This window comes from Amyelois transitella, chromosome 19 (genome assembly GCF_032362555.1).
Source record: "Amyelois transitella isolate CPQ chromosome 19, ilAmyTran1.1, whole genome shotgun sequence".
Classification (NCBI taxonomy): domain Eukaryota; kingdom Metazoa; phylum Arthropoda; class Insecta; order Lepidoptera; family Pyralidae; genus Amyelois; species Amyelois transitella.
In genome coordinates, this window is record NC_083522.1 from 391929 (window position 1) to 411632 (window position 19704).

The 19704-nt window shown below is 35.6% G+C and overlaps 1 protein-coding gene across 5 annotated transcripts in view; it reads left to right on the plus strand.

Annotated features, from left to right (window-relative positions):
• Positions 1–120: 120 nt before the first annotated feature.
• Positions 121–19704, plus strand: part of LOC106136590 (ran-binding protein 10) — a 43177-nt gene continuing 23593 nt past the window's right edge. For 2 of the 5 annotated variants that reach the window (XM_060949508.1, XM_060949506.1), the window contains exons 1-2: positions 122–367; positions 14259–14324. In XM_060949508.1, the coding sequence (XP_060805491.1) occupies positions 175–367; positions 14259–14324 (259 nt within the window). In that variant the 5' untranslated portion in view covers positions 122–174. Of the gene's footprint in view, positions 368–14258; positions 14325–19704 lie in introns of all 5 variants that reach the window. The other 3 variants (XM_060949505.1, XM_060949507.1, XM_060949509.1) reach the window with 3 other exon arrangements.

Sequence of the window (19704 nt, forward strand, 5' to 3'; positions counted from 1 at the left end):
TTCTATAGTCTACATGTAATTTCCGAATCCGATTCTCGATACTAATCGATGTCTACTCTATAGCATTGTCTATGGCATGTAATTGCAAGCGCAGTGGTGACCTCTGCATATTTTTGAAACACTAGTGGAAGTGACGTCACTGATCACTGACATAAAATTGCTCAGAAATTAGAAATGGCTGCGCCAGGTAGTGGACGGGGGACGATGGATTCCCAAAATCAAGTGCAAAGTGATAATGTAGATCGTTTAAAATTGCTTTATCCCAATGTTAACGAAGAAGAAACGCCTTTGCCAAGATCGTGGAGTACTAAGGACAAATTTAGCTACATTGGATTGTCTCAAAATAATCTTCGAGTCCATTACAAAGGTAAGAACTTTCAAGGTTTGTTTTTGCGTTAATTCTAGAAACTCTCTTAGCGTGTGATTTAAATTTATCATTATGATATTGAAGAAAGTTTAGTACAGTTTACGTAATTAGTAATGCATCTGACGTGTCAAAACTTGTCGTCGTATGGTGCTATTACTGTCGCATTAGTCAAACAAAGAAATCAGCTGATCGTATATTTTGTAACAACACTGGATTATTAATGTTTCTCCTGTGCTAAGTTCCGAGAATGAGTTTAAATTGAACTCTTCTATCATTATTTATCATAAGATCACATGTTATTACAGAAAATTTTATATTACAAACAAACAGACAAGGTCTCCTCTTCTTTTTAAAATGGCAGACAGACAACAACACCAATCTATGATTGATCTTGCATTTTCTGTAACTTTATTGATTTTTCAGTTAAATATTGTATGTGTTCTAGAGGTAATGATTTGCAGTTTCTGCATATATCTCAGTAAAAGTTATATTTATTACCATGTGGTTTTTTTGTCATTTGTATTTTTGTCTTTTGTTATCAATTATGTTTTATCCATATGAAGAGTACATCTAGTGAAGTAATTTAACTATGTAACAATTAATAAAAAGTTTAATTAATCTGTCCATCTTTTTTTACCAGAACATCACCTGCATTTTCATAGAAAGCTAAATAATTACCCTCAGTTTTTTAATTTCACTATTTTATATGTCAAACTAATTTTTAATAATTACTGTTACATTCTTTGTGTCCTATGCTATGGTGCCTCAAAAAGAGGAACAAAGGTTTTCCGCACAACACAGCTTAAAAAAGGCTAAAATCACATTAGTCCTCACTCCCTTCTTTCCATGTGTTTTGGCACATTTTATACTTTAAATTATGAAAGCAAAACATGAAATATATTCAATTATTTCCTGATAAAATTAACAATATGTAAGTAGGTGTAAACCATTTACCCTGTATGTAAATAGAATTAAATTTTAGTGTGCATACATGTGCCAATTTTCTTTGTCCAAAATAGCCCATACATGCTGCCACCGAGATTGCAGAGCATTGTCACTTTTTTGGAATTTGCCAAATATTGAGGATATTTTATTATACCTACATAATACATAAAGGGCATGCTTTATGTATTATGTAGGTATAATAAAATATCCTTATCTTTCCTGGTGGGGAAGGCATAGGCCACATCTTTCCACTTGCTAACATCCTTGCACACTACTTTTGCTTCATTCATATTTATACTCTATACTCTCTTCATGCAAGCCAGTAGGAAGATTATTACCATAGTAACCTTGGCATGGTCAGATAAGAGGTCAGGGCAAGTGAAAGTTGCAGTAGGTACCGTAACGTAACATGAACTTTGCACATTGTATTTAATGCATTATTTTCAGTAGGCACTTGCCTCATCTCCTAGTTTTTACATGAACGAGTTACAAACATCTTTTTCTGAGTCTCAATTGCATCATTATGCCATCCAGTGACCTATGGATTTCCAAATTTTCCGAAGAGACCACCCGCACATTCCTAAAAGATTCGTCAATTAATTATCTGTTTGGTTTTTTTCTTAAGGTTGACTCGTCACCTAAATTCATCTTAACATACCTCTTCCTTTTTGCTTGTCCTGGTTACTTTGTCACCTCTCTGCAGAGGAGCCTAGTTGCTCCGTTTGTCCATAATTCTAGATTGCCTAAGTCAGGTTTTTACATGAAGAAACCGCAGACTGGCCTCCACATCCTTTGTAGGAGAAAATAAGCTATATTTAATTATGGTAAAAGCTGCTTGATTAATGTGTCTATTCCATTGCTTCTTTGTCTATTGACACCCTGCAAGGGATGCAGTCTTCATGTGGGTGTGTGTAACATATTTATGAAGAATGTCCATCTTAGGAAAGGTTCTAACAGACGACACTCTCTCATTAGCCCAAGTTAACATTAGCTGAATTTTTTTCTCATTAAATCATGATGTTTTTAACTGAGGGTTGATAAAAGAGTTGCGTTCAAGAGAATGCTGGTACGCAAGAGAGTGTACAAGCTTTCACTGCTCTTTGAAATTGCTGTCTTCTAAGAAAGTAAACAAATTTATATGTATGCTATAGTAGAAATTAATGCCATATATATTTTTTTTTACTATACTCCAAAAAAAACAATTATATATCTATAAAATGAAATAATTATTTATGCAGGGAGAATGATATTTTAACATTGTGTGACAAAAACATTTTGTTGACACTATATAAATACTAAAAGCAATATGCCATTTGTTTTCAAGTCCTTTATATCTTATTTCTAAATTACAGTATTACTAATGGGCATAATAGCTCTATCGATTTTGTATGTCTCGTCATACCAGCATAAGTGGTGTTTCCGAATGCTTTAATTGGTCTGCAAATAATCGGGTAATCCTAACAAAGGAGTCCATATTCCCGGGTGCAACGGTTTCAGCTCCCGGCCCGTATCGACCGGATCCGGCGCGCCACGGAGGAAATTATATACGGAGACAATGCGTCGTAAACCGTAAATAGTCTACATAACGACAAGCAAAACACCGTAGAATAACTTCGTGTTACTTGTGTATAATTCTCTAGCAATATTATTAAAATTCAAAATTTGTGAAAATTCACGTTTTTCAACTTCAATTCGTATGAAAAATATTGTAAAGAATTTATTTTTCGGTATGGCGAAACGCTTGTACTCTTTATTGCATTTAATTCATTCCCGGCACACCGCAAGGTTATCGCCCAGGGTTGGGGGTGTTCTGCTCCACGTCTCTGCCTGCTTGTCTAGACTACACCCGAAACTGGACAAAGAACAGCAACAAATATAATTTCTAAAGGTTATACAAGCGGAAAGCAACGAACTTGCTCTTGATTCTATTAGATTCTGCGCGTAAAATTTTCCTTTTCAAATTGTTTTTACTTCCATTTAGATGGAATCTATAAATTTCAATACTTAAATTAATTACACTTGATTACTTAAAAATGCTAAACCGTAGAGTCTTCAATGATGTATCCGATTATATATGTTTTAGTTGTTTAGTATTTCAGTTTTGTGTGTGTATTGTAGGGTTTAATCTGTCAATCTTCTTCTTTCGACGTGTTTATATGTTCTAACTTTGCTTAGAAAAAATAATAAAGCATTATGAAGCTTGGTCTCTATATAACTGTCTGCCGTCCCGGCGCGCCGGTTGTTGACCGGGCAGGAGCGCGTCTGTCCCTTGTCTCTGCCTAATTCCGTGTCTAGACTGGATCGGAGGCAAAGACCGACGTTCATATTCCTGATAGTCGTTGGTAGATTGCACACATTCCTGGAGGTAATTTCATCATTTCCCTTAGTGTCTTAGACGGTGTGGTGGCAATTTCGGATTACATTCGTAGGATTAGGGTTGGCTTGAAACCTCGTTTAGAGGTCTGCGTCACCATTCCCAATAAATCTTTAAGCAGTAATTATCAGTGTCTTGACTTGCATCCTCAGAAGAGATGGCTTGGTAATCCTATTTTAAAATCAATGAGACTTGTCATCATCTTCGTTATATTATACCACTTATGTGACGCCGGCACATTACGTGCGGGTTGATTATATTATAAACAGGATTTATCCCTATCCAATAAACTCTAATCAGTAGAAAGTGAATCTTTATAGTTTTATCAGACTAAGAGAAGAGCTGGTAGTTAAGAGAAGTGCCCATTATTGTTATTGGATCTGCTGATCATGATGAAACTGAAAGTGAGATTATGCCAATTTTAGGACGAGAACAAAACAGGCGGCAGCTAGTTTATGACTACTTGCATAGTAATAGTTGCACTTAGTGGTAGTCTAAAATCAATACGTGTCTGGATTTCGTGGAAACAGCTGTCTGTCTGCAAAACCACCACTTGTATTGAACCACATTTAGTTTGTTCGTTTCTGTAAACCTCGGTGGAAAATTATGTTATGTAACTTATGTATCAAATGTTATTGTGTGTGGTATCGTCATCTAAATTGGAATATTATGATGCTAAATACTTTATTGTTTCGATTTATATTGGTATGTATATACTTTAAAATCATTAAAGATGAGGTAATTTCGTTGGATGTTGATGTGTTTAGATTTCTGCCCTTTTCTCTCTTCTTTTTAAGTTTCAACTGAGAACATAAAAGCTCCTCTAAGCTGTCAATACTTCGTAGCCCGCTGGAACATCCTTTGAAAAGTTTTAGTTTACACCGAACTTGGACAAAGAATATTTCGCGATCACATTTCATCCCACACGATAAAGGTTACCTTTAAATTTAGATTTATGTACGTGAATGATTCTTGCTGCTTTTTGTTTCGTGTAGTTTTTCAGTGCGTTGCTCCTGCCGGGGGTAACGGCCCTTGCAACCAGTCCACCAAGTTGTTCCACTCTAGGCTGACTTGTCGTCCTACGAATACCTTTTATTGCTTTCTTATCTTTACATAACAATAGACTAGTTTACCTTGTGATCTCTAGTTGTGGGTTTGTAATAAGTGTATCTTTTCTTGTATCCAGTTGCTTCTTTATTGTCTGAATAGAATAGAATATTTATTTGCTTTTTATAAGGGTCTGATTTGTGAAAAGCTCTTACTTTAGCGTCAGCTTAAGCTTTTTGATTGCATTTGTTTTACCATAGTTTTTTAGTTGGTTCAAACAAATCGGAAGACGTCCAAGACCCGAATGATAAACCTGTGGATCGCGATCTAAAATAATTTTCCTCTGAGACGTTCCGTAAATACACATATAGTCACGTCTATATCCCTTACGGGGTAGACAGAGCCAATAGTCCCGAAAAGACTGAATGGCCACGTTCAGCTGCTCGGCTTAATGATGGAATTGAGATACAAATAGTGACAGGTTGCTAGCCCATCGCCTAAAAAAAGAATCACAAGTATGTAAGCCTATCCCTTAGTCGTCTATTACGACATCCATGGGAAAGAAATGGAGTGGTCCTATTCTTTTTTGTATTGGTGCCGGGAACCACAGGCAAAATTTCGAAGTTTTGGAAATGAAGAATCATAAAACAAATCTGCTTATGGAAGGAATATCTAAAACTTCTGAATTATCAAGAAAGCTCAAATGACTCGACAGTCTTACGAATTATAGTCAGAAATCAGTATAGTGACGTAATTCTGAGGGCCGACCTTCGAGTAGGCGTCGGCTCCTGAATATTAATCTGAACAATCCACTCGTGTTATTTGCTCAGACTAATTCTGTTAAGCCAAGTCTGACAACTGGTTTAGTCAGCGGAGCTATTAGAAGATTTATTATCATTGGTATTGACAAAGTGTTGAAAACATCCACTTCTGTTCTTCTGGGCGTATGTAATGTGATTATACTGGGAGACTTCTTATGTGACAGATCTTTTAAGTCATAATCTTTTATCTCCGTCGCTTTACCAATACGAGTATATTATAATACATTGATTAAAACAAATATTTAGGAAAGTGCCAGGCTTCTTTTATTTATTAAGTACATCTTATTTCCAAATAAAATTTTCTTACTATTCATAAGTTAACAAGACACGAAATGCCAACTTCATGTCTTTAGAATCTGCAAAACTGCGAATCTCCGCAAACTGTTGATGAATAGGAATGCTTTAGGGAAGCTGAAAAAGGCGAATGTACTCGTTTAGATTAACAAGCTGGGGAAATAACATGAAAGACGAAATGTAAAGTCGTAGAAGTTCGCTTTATTATGGCAGAAATCATTGATTGAAGAGTTCATAAAGATCAAATATTGCTCGTTGGCGAGACTTTTCTTATTATAATGTGCATTGAATATAACGTGCTTATTTGCATTTTGCACTAAAAACGTCTAAACCCTTCAATAAAGGTTTAAAATTATTTCGGAAAAATACAAATTTTTGAATTCCAACTTAAAAAACAATTTTTTGCAATATCAATCTTTTCGTCCCACTCGTTTTTTCTGGCTTATACTGTGTATTTTTCGACAAATTCTTAAATTACACAATCTTTTATTTTCAACTGTACATTCGCCTTTCGGGCTTTCGATCCAATTTCTATCAAAACCCATTACTAACAAGAAAATGTGAACTCGTATCTACGTCGCTACGTTGTTATCCCCATTTCTCGTAGTTGCCGACTGAAGCACATAAATTGCTGGTCCAATGATCCCTGCAGCCCTTCAGCCGCGGGCGTCGCTACCGGTTAGGAGCGCGGTGAACTGTTATTATCGTCCGCTAGGTTCGTAAACCTTTACATCATTGTATGTAGCGTACGTACTGTCTGCTGTGTGCATTGATGGTCGTTTTTCATAATTTTGCGTTGGTATGTTTTAGTCTGTATTGTCCCAGTTTTGGACAAGGCCTGCCCTGTAAGCCACAAATATTGCATATATTTATTCCTATCAGGGTTATTTTTTGTCAAAGCCAATACTACTGTCACGTTCAGATTTAGCGAAGGAAATAGGTATGCAGAGATCGTGGAAAGTGGAAAGATGTAGTCTCTGCCTACCCATCCGGGGAAAAGCCGTGATTTTATGTATGTATGTATGTACAACCCGTACCGTCCCGAGAATCAAACATCTACAGTATTTCTTTTTCCGCGTCGTTAGTTCCGACTGCATTGTACGGCCATTAAACGGAATGAAGCTTGTTGTAGTGCGTAATGGTAGGCTCTTACGTTAAATGTGTTCATGATTGTTCATTATTTAAAGTATCGTCTCAAGGTATTTTTATTAGGGATCAATGTCGCTCGATTCTAAATTATTCATAAAGTGTTTTTAGCATTTTTGCTCATCTGAAACCTTTTTTGATCTGGTTGATGGTCATAAATGGTATTTAATAAACAGTTTAAAAATGGTTTAAATGATTTGAAAATACGTGAGATAAATTTTCCTTTCACTCATCATTTTGTATTTCGAGTAACGGTTTGTTGTCGTATTCGTAATGGATATAATAAGGCCTATCAGAATAACGTCGAAATATCGAGTAGTTATTGCTCATGCCTCTTTTATTTGCCTTGTCAACATTCTGTACAAAAATCCATATGGACATTAATATTTTTCTCGAAAAAACATTTCCAATGTTATTTTTCCTAAAATATTCTGAACACAGACGATTATAAACATCACGAACAAATGGAAGCATTATTTAAGCCATTATTTATCAAGCACACTTATGCATTGCGACAACATAGTATTTGCATAGATATCGTAGGTATTGTGTTACAGTTGTTTATTGTATATCGAATTGTATTACGTCATTAGACGCGATAAGGCCATTATTCGATTTCCTGGAATCGATTTGCCTACTTGCCGCATGCCCCGAGTATTGATGATGAGGATTAAAAATTGCTACGGAATGTCCGAAAGAGATTGAGAGAACAATTATGGAATTAACACTGATCCAATTTTATTGCCTAATTTCGTGTCATTGCTGAAATTTGATCTCATATTAACCTTTTTTTTAGTTGTGTTTTATGACACAACACTTTAAATTATTTTGATGCTAGCTCAGTCCATGTGATATTATGTCTGTATATCTATTGGAACACATCATTGTTTCTTATTCATAAGGCTGCAAAGTATGAAGAACCTTGATGAAAAATGTTCCATGCAAATTGATGTGTCAACGTAATTGTACATAGCATTCTATGTTAGTCCCTCTGGGAGCGCGGCGAGGGCGTCGACTGCTGCACAAGGAGGGCTGGAGGGCCGAGCGGAGTCTAGGGTCGTCAACATTATCAAATCGATAATGAAAACCGTCCAGCTAACTTTACAGTGCATTCGCTTTATCTCTCTGGATGTCTGGATGTTAATCCATTTAGAGTACTATAATTAAATTTGTATGTTACTCTTTGTAAATTAATTAGTTTACATTCTCTTAATTTAAATTGTTTGCGCCTTATTTTGTACATGCATTCACTTTATTAACACTTTTAGGGTGTATCAAAAGAATGGCTATGAATAATATTATTTTGAAGAGCTTCTCTATATTGATAGATCTATTGTTTTGTCAAGTTGAAATTGCTCTTGGCGTATCAAATGAATGAGCACACTGTACAGACACACTACTCAGTTAACAAAATTCTAACAACGTCTTAGCTTCATCCCTATGCACGGTGAATGGGCGCCTAAAACCCTTCGCTTACCTTTCATTGATTCACAACTGCGGGTACTGTGAGCTTTCATAAATGCAATACCCTTACTACACCCTAAGTTTACTCCCTCGTTCCTCCTGATGTTGGGACAAACCCTTCATCTTTTTCTGTTAATATTATCACGTATATTTTGTTGTCCAAAGTCGGCTAAATTTAAGAGATAACTTTTGTCGGTGGAGTTAAGTGGAGCGTCATACAATTGTTATTTTTTTTATTTGTTGGTATTTAATGTTGTAACGTTTACTTTCTGCTTTATTTGATCAAAATATTTTATTCTTAGTCTTCTTCTTCCTCTCTTTCCGTGAATAAAATTCTGTTTGTTTTATGAAAATTTAAATAATTCTGTCCATTAATATTAAAATTGACGTCCATAGAAGGGCGACCGAGCCCAGGGGCTTAAAGGGCGTTCTAATGAGGTCACACGCCACGCTATACTGATCTTCACTGGCTTCAACAATGTGGTCACGAGTATGCTCTTGAAAATTGTTCTTTGTGTCTTTAATGCAATGATTCAGTGCTTCAATAGAAAGATTAAATGGTATAAAAGCTATATCAGTGAATACGTTTCTTTTGAATAGATCAGGTTATGAATGCAGAGGCCCCTCTTTCCTAATCCTCAATTTTTCTTGCTGTTAAATAGTTGTTACGCCCCATACGTTGCTCCTCCAGTACGTGTTTCAATCTACCCAAACCATATTTTTTATTGATGTTATCTTTATGTTTTCCAATATCAAGTTTTATATTTGTTTGAAAAATTTCTATTGAATTCTACTGAATCTGCCAATTTTTACAACTTTCGTGTTTCGCTTGTTGATTACATTATTATGCCCCAGATACATATTTCTTTGATTTCTCCAAAGATTCTATAATTAAAAAATGAGATTGTTAAGTTTTTATTTTTTTAAAGAATTGGTTTGTCTTTTTTACTAGTTTAGAACTACTAAAATTTAAGACAGTTTTTAGATATTATTATTTTCTTTTTCTCAAAAAATATTATTGCGTCTTTGGGTCTTCTATTGTGCGCACTTAGTGATCCGTAATCGTGCACTCACTTATGTCTTTTATCGCCATTGTCCGCTGTTTTAATGTCGCGTTTGAACATTGTTGCATTTCCTTTGTTTTGATCGCATGATTCAATACTTAATTCATGATCTAGATTCCTAAAAACCTTGAGTTTGATAGCATTGCATAAATCATAAGCTGTAAAGCTCCCTTCAGCTTGTAGAATTTCCATAATATCAAGGTGAATCCAGAAATGACGTTTTCTATATTGATTTTTAAATAATTCTAGCGATTATTCGTTGAATATTGTTTCGAAAGAATGGATTTTCCTTCTATGTAAGTATTATATTATTAATAGCTGAACGTGGCCATTCAGTCTTTTCAAGACTGTTGGCTCTGTCTACCCCGCAAGGGATATAGACGTGATCATATGTATGTATGTATGTAAGTATTATTTTCTTGAGCTGTTTATCTCGTAAGAGTTCGAGTGTAGATTCGTTTTATCGCTTCCTCGCCAGAGAATAAGGATAAAATTACCATGACACTTCTTTTAAATAGCATAAAATTCCTAATAAAGGATATTTTCATAAAAACATACATCGCGCCTGGTTTCCATGGGATCCGCAGACTATGGAAAGACTAAAGAAAAACAGGTTTCGTACATTCGAATTACTAAAGCAATGTTCCCAAGCATCTTGAGATTCGTTTGAGAGATTGTGGTATCGTGGGCGATGCTCATAGAACACGTATAGGCGGCGAAGGGCCGCCCTTCCTTTCCAAATGGGACCGAAATGGTGCATCTAGCAACTAGGTCAAGCTCGCCTGCGTCGGGCCGCCACGTGCTATCCCCGCCACCTCCCCACCCCTCTCGAGAACCGTCAAACTAAAATATGTCTTACGGATTCTCAATAGGAGCTATTTCGCTTTGGTGAAATTTTACACTACCGGCCTTGTGGAACAAAACTTTGTTGAGTAGCGATTGTAGTCTATACGGGGTCGTGTTAAAGTTGAATTTGGACAGCTGTGTAGCTCTGTTGCAATTAACAATGGCCCGTAGTAAGGCTGTTTCGAGCTGTTTTGTCGTGTTTAGAGAAAAATGGTATATGTATTTGCATTTTAAATTCAGCGAGGCGGAAATTGTGGACGAGCTTTGTCTGACATGTCAACAGTGGGTGTGATTTTGATTAAATAATAAATTTATTTAATTACAACTTCCTACTGTAGATGTTTTCGTTTTTGGAATCAGGAGATCTTTCCACTCTGTCCATATATTCGAACATATTTGACTCTGTCTACCCCGCAAGGGATATAGACGTGGTTATATGTTATGTTTTCTTTTGAAAGATAATTGAGTGATTATAAGTGAACCTTTTGGAATTCCGCCATCAATCCTGATTAAAATCTTTTGTGACACACACATACATTTTGTATAGGTAGTTTTTTAATTTTAACGAATTGTCTGACTAGATGAGATTATATCTTAACTTTCGAATTGATGATAACATTTGTATATAAGAAGACCTTTGACTTCGGGTCCTTCCCTTGTGTTTATCTGAGGTAATCGTTCGTCAAGGGGTCCACCTTTGCTGGATGTCATTTCGCGCAATAACTTTCCTCTCTCCCTTTTATTGACCGACGACACGCTATGTTCTTATTATTTAACTTTCCTACTAAATATTATTGATTATAGCAGTGAAAAGCACTTCTGAGAATTTAATAGTCCACATGTTCTTACCTGGTTTTGTTCTGATGCTGAGCTGATATGAATAAGGTTTCTTTGAAACATCCTGCTTCGATTCTTCAGTTTTGGCCTACCTTTTCGTTCGTTTCTAGCATTCGGTTTAGTTACCTAAATATACATTGGATCTTCTTAATATAGTGAATTGGATAAGACCTGTTATAACTTCAAAAATTTGTATAATCTGGTCCGATATTTCCATTATCTGCTTAAAAAAAAATATAACATTAATGCGAAACAACTTTCATTATTTTTGAATGAATCATTAATTTTTTGCCAGATAGTGTTACCAAAATGGATGTTTAATTTAGTCTGTATTTCACAAACGTGCTCTCGAATATTTTTTCATTACAAAAAAATTCGCGTCTTATCACATTTACGATGTATTATATCTTTAGGTTAGACGCACATATGAGTGAGTATTTTTAATAACCTTTGATACGAAATATTTTGTATGAAAAGGGTTCCAATCTGAGCTCAAAGTTTATATGCTAATAAATACGCCAGACTGCTTTATCTTTCGCCATTATACATACATTTATCACTTTCAACAAGTCATGAGAGGACCTTAAGGAGCCAAACGATCGCTCGTTTCTGGTAGCTTCATATGATAAGCACAAGCCTATTATAATATACATATCCAATATATTATGATATATATGTTGATGTTATTTCGTTTGATATAAAGTTTGAAATAATTATATTAAGGCTCAAATATAGACGTAGAAAAAGTGTAATTTATGTCCATCTCCCTATCTATTATCTTTATTCCTCCCGATTTTTTTCATCTCGCAACACATCTTACTGGCTTAAGTCCCGGTTTCATCCTCATAACTCTATGGAGAGGAGTCCGGGGTATGCTTTGACCATGGAACTTGGATTGGGCTATTATTCAAACTAATGTACATAACTTTGAAAACAGTCATAGGTACATGGCCGAGGTGGGATTCGAACCTGTGCTTTTATGCACATCACGCATTTAATCGGGCACCTTACCGATTCGAACACCGACACTTCAAACACATCTTTTAACCTTCACATATTCATTCTTTTTTAACGCAAAAATAACATTACTTGTTGTTGACGATATCGACGTAAACATTCTGATAACAGGTGATGCAAGCTATTACAGCAAAACTATTGTTTGATTTTAATGCTTTGACGTTTGAATTACAATCGTATCAGGTGAATTCAACGATTGTTTTCAATCACGTAAATGCTACGCAATTCTTTCGATGACTCTAAAGGTGATAAAGTTGATCAAGTAAATCCCACCGCTGCCCCCGTAAATACGCCCGGCTACTATCTGGGAATTTTCCATTAATAATTAAGCAAGTACTAATAAAACGTTGATGTGTATTTCTGGTTATGTCCACTTTTAATTTTTTTTTACTGGTTTTGCAATATAATCGCATGGTGATAATAATGATACGTTATATTATGCATCAATGTCGGTATCAGAATATATGACCTCAGTCAAGGATACGCTCGTGTAGCGAGCAGTTAGCATTGTTTATACTAGAAGTTGCATGTCATGTCTGAAAACTTCTGTTCGAGTCACGTAGATGACAGATCCCATTAAATAGCAATTCCTTTATTCTTATTCCTATTCAATTATGGTTTTATCTTTGTGGAAAAAGTAGCATACCAAGTATACGTAGGTACTGTATGTTTGTTTTTTAAAGGTATTATTCCGTTTTTTTCAGTGATGATTCACGTTAGACTTGTCAGTATCTTATAAATTTACTTACTTCACGATTTGTTTTCTAAATTTTGAGTTAAGCTTTTTAATTCATATGTTATTTAATTTATAACAAAGTATTAAAATCGTTCTATTTTAAAATAAGGTTGAGTTACTTACTGTAAATTTTAATGTATGTTAATTCGAAATCTGCTAATAGCTGATTTGCCGCTGTAAAGTTTTATGTCGAAACACGTAAGAGTTGATTCGTGTAATCGCTCGGATGGAGCTCGAAGCAAGGTCATACCGCCTGCGCAAACGCAAATACGTTTCTTTTCGCTACTATAGGCACAAATCATTAATATAATTTTTGGTGTCCAATCAGATAATTTTTTAATTCTAATGTCAACATCACTGAGATATGAATCTTCCAAAATTTTATGATATATCTTTGATCAATTATCTTACGCTTTGCTTGTCATCATTGCATCGGTACATTTTCAATTGGAACTATATAAGAAGTTCTATTAAAAATAAATCGGTAGTCATAATAACGATAGTATAAATGAATTAAGTGAAATGACGTTCTGGTTTAAAAACTCGTTTACTTAACAATAAGCAATCGACTTGTTCATTAACATTGTAATGTATTCATTAACAGGGGCCGAGACTCATATTTCCAGGATCGTATTTATACTTGCCATTCAAATAAAGAAGAGGAGATTTTGTCTTTTAACAAATTTGTCTTGAAATCTAGTTGAATTATTTCAATCTGATAAAGTAATGTTAATTATAACAATAGTATCTGTAAGCTTAACATAGTTTAGTACATTCGGCTCCATGGCACCACTTTGCTCTAATGCTCGTGTTTAGTCAGGGTGTGCATGCGCGTACGTCGGCAGCTTCCGTCTTGCTGCTCATACCACCAAGCTTTCAATGTCGCACGCTCCAGTCGAGTTTCACGGCAGTTAGCAACACAGCGCACCTTCGGATCGACACTGTAGCGACCAAGGAAATACCCAACGTGGAAAAAAACTCAAAAATGAACTTGATATCCGTACCCCACATTCCAATTACAAAGAGACAAGGGAAGCGGAATAAATCTGATCATAATTGGCTTGATATGAAAAGAAAGGACATTTTTTTTTTATTTTGATGTTCTTTTGTTTTGAGTTGGTATTCCATTGGTTATATTTCCATGGTAACGATATCTACCATCGTCGCCTGAGCTGTGCGCTGGGTTGCTTGCTCCTTGTGGACGAAGATCACGTCGCCGAGCAGCCAGATGCGTAAGTGGTGTATGGGGCCGGACTGTGGTTCTGTTTAATGGATGGATGTTTTCTCTATTTGTTGTAAGGTGGGACGCAGGGTCCGGGCCGCAGACCCCACCTGCCCTACCTCCACTTACGCCTCTGGATGTATCGTACGTCATCATATAATACACATTTTATACCCTCATGAATAACCCAGTATGTGATAATAAACAGAGCGTGCGTTTTATTTGATCCGTCTGAGTTTTCTTTTGATTTATGTGCGCCTATCTTGCTAGTTTAAGTACAGTGACATATACATAGTTATCCCACGCGTGGTTGTTACTCTATTATATATAATACGGTAACTAATGAAGGCGTCATTTGGGTAGCTTGATGTGACACTGTATGGAACAATATCTGACCATTCAAATTTGCCTCCCTCCCTCTGTATTCGTCCTTTTAAATAATTAATTTGACTCATCAATAAGTGATTGCCCCGGGTTTAAATAAAAAGATGCTCTAGAAAGATTTCGTTTACTATTAGTTGTGATCAAAAAAGCTTTGAAAAAAAACTTTGCAGTCTTTAAATAACTACAAACCTCACGCAAATTGGCAAACTTGAATGGGACGGGCTTTGAACTGGTTCCTCCAAAACAAACGTGGTTGGGATTTAAAAACACCTCGGCAGACGCTCTGTTTGTTAGCACCGAGTGTTTAATAACAATATTTATGTGTTTACTGTACAGTGAAGCGCAATCGAGTACTATTTCTGATATTTCTCTTCTCGTTTTGCCGGCATAACGTGTAAAAATATAGTCGGCACGTGGCGCTGACTGATGCAATGAATCAGCAACATTATCGTCTTCGTCACATTGTGTTGATATTTTTTATTGTCCATGCGCCGGGTTTAAATAAATGAAAATAACAATATGACGATTGTTCACTTCACTCTTTTTTTTCTTCTTTGCCAACGTGGACGCTGTTCATTGAAAATTGTGCCTTAAACTTTACATTAGTCGAAATATATATGTATAGCTTTGAACAATTTTTTCCTTCATGAACTTTCAATCAGTTTAGGATCATATCTAAGCTAGTTTCGTGTAAATTCTGAATTGAATAACTTCCAAGATTTCAAAAGCTAAAAGTATAAATTCTTGCAAATGTACTCCTTTGTAAACACATGGATTTTCAAAACACTTTGTTATAGTAGTGCGCAGTGGAAAGAACTCACATAATAACTTTAGATTTAGGATATTGCTTTGTTTGCATCGCATGCAGAAAACAAAATGGGGGCGACTGTATTTGTTTGTTTTCATTCTCAATATCTTCCGAACATTGGTTTGGTTAAATCTTTTCATTGAAATTTTAGAAATCACTTCATATCCGAAAGCTGCAGAGAACTATTAATGTTTGCCTACGCATGTCAAATCAAACATTCTTTTATAACATCTGCCGCAGACCTTTTTAATATTCTTGTATTGTAACTCTTGTTACAGCAGTCCTTTCACGTTTCTTATGTGCATGAATATATTATTTATCGTGTTGAATACTTACATTTATTTCCAGGTTTTGTGTAACTTTATACGTATTATGATAAAGTATTTTGCAACAACAGTTATCCGTTTTATTGTGAAACAGAACACTGCTGACTCAGTACACAGCTAAGTATACCGTTCTTGGAATACATTTCTTTTTTTTACCGAGAATTTTCTAACCATTCAAAAGTAGCCTTTCAGTACTGCAGATTATGGTCTAAGCTTTGTACGTAGGATACGTAATACGATTAGTGGTAAATATGCGGTTTTGTTTACACAAAACCTAGTTAAGGCATCAACGACGGCGCTGTAATAGCGAGCATAGAATATTGCTCTTTTAATTTTCAGAAATATTAGACGCTTTTGTGACGTAATTTATGTTTAAATTGTTAAATGGAATTGTGTGCCCACTTTTCATAAAGTCAGCTATTAAGACAAGATTATCGAGTTTATCGAGGATATAAAGGCAGGTCAAGAGACTGGTGAATGTTCACGATATAATAATGACCAGATATTTGAAATAAACCATATTAGTTTTTTGGAACTTTGTTCATATTTCTTTGTGTTTTGGTTTGGATGATTCAAGTTGCAAGAAATACTGTTAAAAAATTGATACTTTTGCCAGCAAAGCAACATTTATCAAGACTTTAAAATGCTGGACAAACACCTGACAATGAGTCACTTGATCATCCAAATGTTTCCGTACGATGCACGCGGGTCTCGTGTAGATTTATCTCAATATACGATGCAGGTGCAGGGGCAACACCCGCTAACGATTGCTAATTCGGTCCATTTACAGTGCATATTGAATCATGCATTGTTATAATGTCAGCTATTGTCCGCGACCGTGACTTCGTTTACTTGGACATCCGTTTTATTATCATTATATAAGGTTCTGTAAACTCATAAGCTATGGTACTTACCTCATGGTTTTACGAGTATTTGTGGTGCTAGTAAAGTTGCTGAGTTTCTTCATGGCAAATTATATAATTCCAAGTGCAGCCAGAAAAATAAAGCAAATTGTTTATGAGACTTCGCTGTTAACTCTTTATAAAATCTTCATAGAATTCAAATAATCATTTACCTGTTTGCATGGTGTTCAATACAGCTTTTAAGATAGGTATTCACTCAATCATCATCATGAATTAAAAATAAATAACAAAGAAAGTTAATTGTGCTTAACCAAATATCGTCGTCATAGTCGTCGCGTGACGTGTTCAAACGTTAATTTCATTCGGATGATCGAATTACCACACGTAATGTAGCTTATTAATTTTATGGTATAACCAGCGTGCCTTGGGTTAGTTAAATAAGTAAAACCAACGTTCCGTTTAAAAGTTTTGGTTTATTAGTTCACTGTTAGTTGATTACTATAGTGTTGAATATATAACGAAAATATTTATTACTTGAACTTTTGGTTCTTTTTACCAACACTATGGTACTGTAACCAGGCTTGAAGTCGACATTTTCTTTCTCTTTAAAAGAAAGGAAAATCACTGTTAAATTGTCAGTATATTTATGACTCTGGCTGTCTTGTCATTTTTCCTAAAACGCTCATACAAGAAACGACGAGCATATGCGAACAATACACCTTTTTTTATCAGACATCAAAGAACAACAGCGCATTTTGTTTTTGTTGCAATGTTACTTTGTTCATGCCCAACCTTTTCTCTTCGAGACAATCTATTATTTCATGATTTTGGGACGGTTGACTTAGCAACTTGTTAGCCAAGGTCACTTTTTTGTACGAATATGTTGTCTTATGTCGTATCAGGTAAAGCTTCTCAAATAGTTCCACATTTATGCCCGACGCCACTCATTGGGTGGACGAGAAGTGTCATCTACAAATAATATCAATTTATTTTACAAATCCAACCTAGTATCTCGGGCCCTGACATTTCCTCAGATTCTTGACATGTTTACGTTGGTCCTCAGCCAATAGTCGCATGCTCGATTCTACATCACGCAAAAGTGGAATCCGGGCCAATTTCGACTTTTCAATTAACTGCTGTTTACTATTGCTGAAATAGTCTCCAGTGGTTAAATGACTGTTAGTGGTGATTTTAAGAGCTTTTCCAAACGTTACAGGTTGTGTTTCATTGATTCTGCTGATTTTTGCTACTGATATTTTATTGGCAGTTACAAAGATTCATAGTCATCAAATAAAATATGTCTAAGCAAAAATCTATTCGTACAAATGCAAGTAATTATATTCAGATAATGACTCAACTCTTTCCTCGTTATCGTAGGTTAAGTGCTTCTGACCGTTGAACTGGTCCATCAGTCGCCCCTCCAAGTCTGATACCTAGACAGTATTTTATACAGATATCAATATCACTTTTGATGGCTAACCTAACCTAGTTATAATTAGTTCGCCATTATCTTCTTCATCTCATTGCCCTCAGTAGCGTTATTGGCTGTAGTTTAATTCCAAATTTATAATGCCTTAAAATAGCAAGGATACTTCCATAATGTTGTGTTTGCAAATCTTGTTCATGGATCAATAGAAAATGCACTTCAACCATATAGATATGGTATACCTCGATGCAAAGGTTTTAGAATTGGGTGTTCAGGAGAATCTTAAATATTTAGAGATGGTAAGACTTATTTAGAAGAATAAGTTTCTACGTATTTCCTTTTATACAAATAATTCATCTAATACCTTGTGTTGGTTCCGTGTCGTACGAATGTTATCTATTTTGGTGATGACGATAACCACGCGGTCGAGTCATGGCTCATGGTTGTTTTTAATTGCAAATTCTACGCTTATGTTTGTTCGACTTTTGAACGCTCTCTGATTTTCGATAGAATGACAGAAATATTTGTTGCGTTCTGTGGACTATCTAGGGATGACTTCAAATTCTACTTCATCATTATCATACAAATTTAGTGTAATCGTGTTAAGCAAGGCTTCGTTGATGACAAGGCTTCTTTGTGGAAACTGAATAGTGTCTCCAAAGACTGTTTCGTTATCGAGGAAAACAGTTATAGTTAGAGGTATCTCCATTTAGTTCAATAAAAATCTTTTTACTTCTTAAAGGATAGTCCATAATTATATCGGCAATCAGTAATATAGGATAGCATTCAACCCACACATGTATACCATCATGATGTGAGTAAACATCACCGGTGTCGTTAACCTGCTGGTTCGCGTGCGTACGCGCTCCTCTGTATGTTTGTGCGCAGCAGCTAAATTCGAGTCCGACGCGTAATAAGCTCATCCACTTGAAAATGAACCATAGTTTCATGATGGTAAAGTACTTTTTGCAGTGTCGATTTCTGCTTCTCACGACGCGTATGCTCGTGCTTGTTGATTTGCATTTGAAATTCGTCTTTTGTCTGGAGTATTTAAAGTTTGTATTCGTTTGCGGATTTTAACTTGTCACGGTGTTGCCACGGTAACCCTTAATGTGGCGAATCATGAAGAGAAGGAGAAGGAAGAAATTCACAAGGTCAACCATATTCATATTATTATGCTAAAGTTGTTTACATACATACGTATCACGTCTTTATCCCTTACGGGGTAGACAGAGCCAACAGTCTGACTGAAAGGTCACGTTCAGCTGTATGGCTTAATGATGAAATGAGAATCAAATAGTAACAGGTTGCTTACCCGTCGCCTACAAGTAGATTCCTATTTTAATTCGCATATCTTTTCGTCTCCTTCTACGACATCTATAGGAATTATGATGACCTCTTGTTGCGATGTTTTAATTGTATTGATTCAAATTCATATCATCACAATACAATGATTCATTATCATTATATATGTAGGTTCGGTTTCTGCGCATTTAGTTACAGCGCAGTTTTCAAGAGCTCGGCCTTGCGATAGAAAGATGGTTTTCACCAATCGCTTACGTATGGCATCACAATCGTAATAATGTGCCTTATTATAAGGTTCATAGGACTTATATCCTAATATAACAGTTTGGTGAATGACTAGTTGTGTGTTGTTTTGTTACGGCCATTTATCAGCGTTTCGCTTGCATCTATGTTCATTTTAATGGTAGGGGTC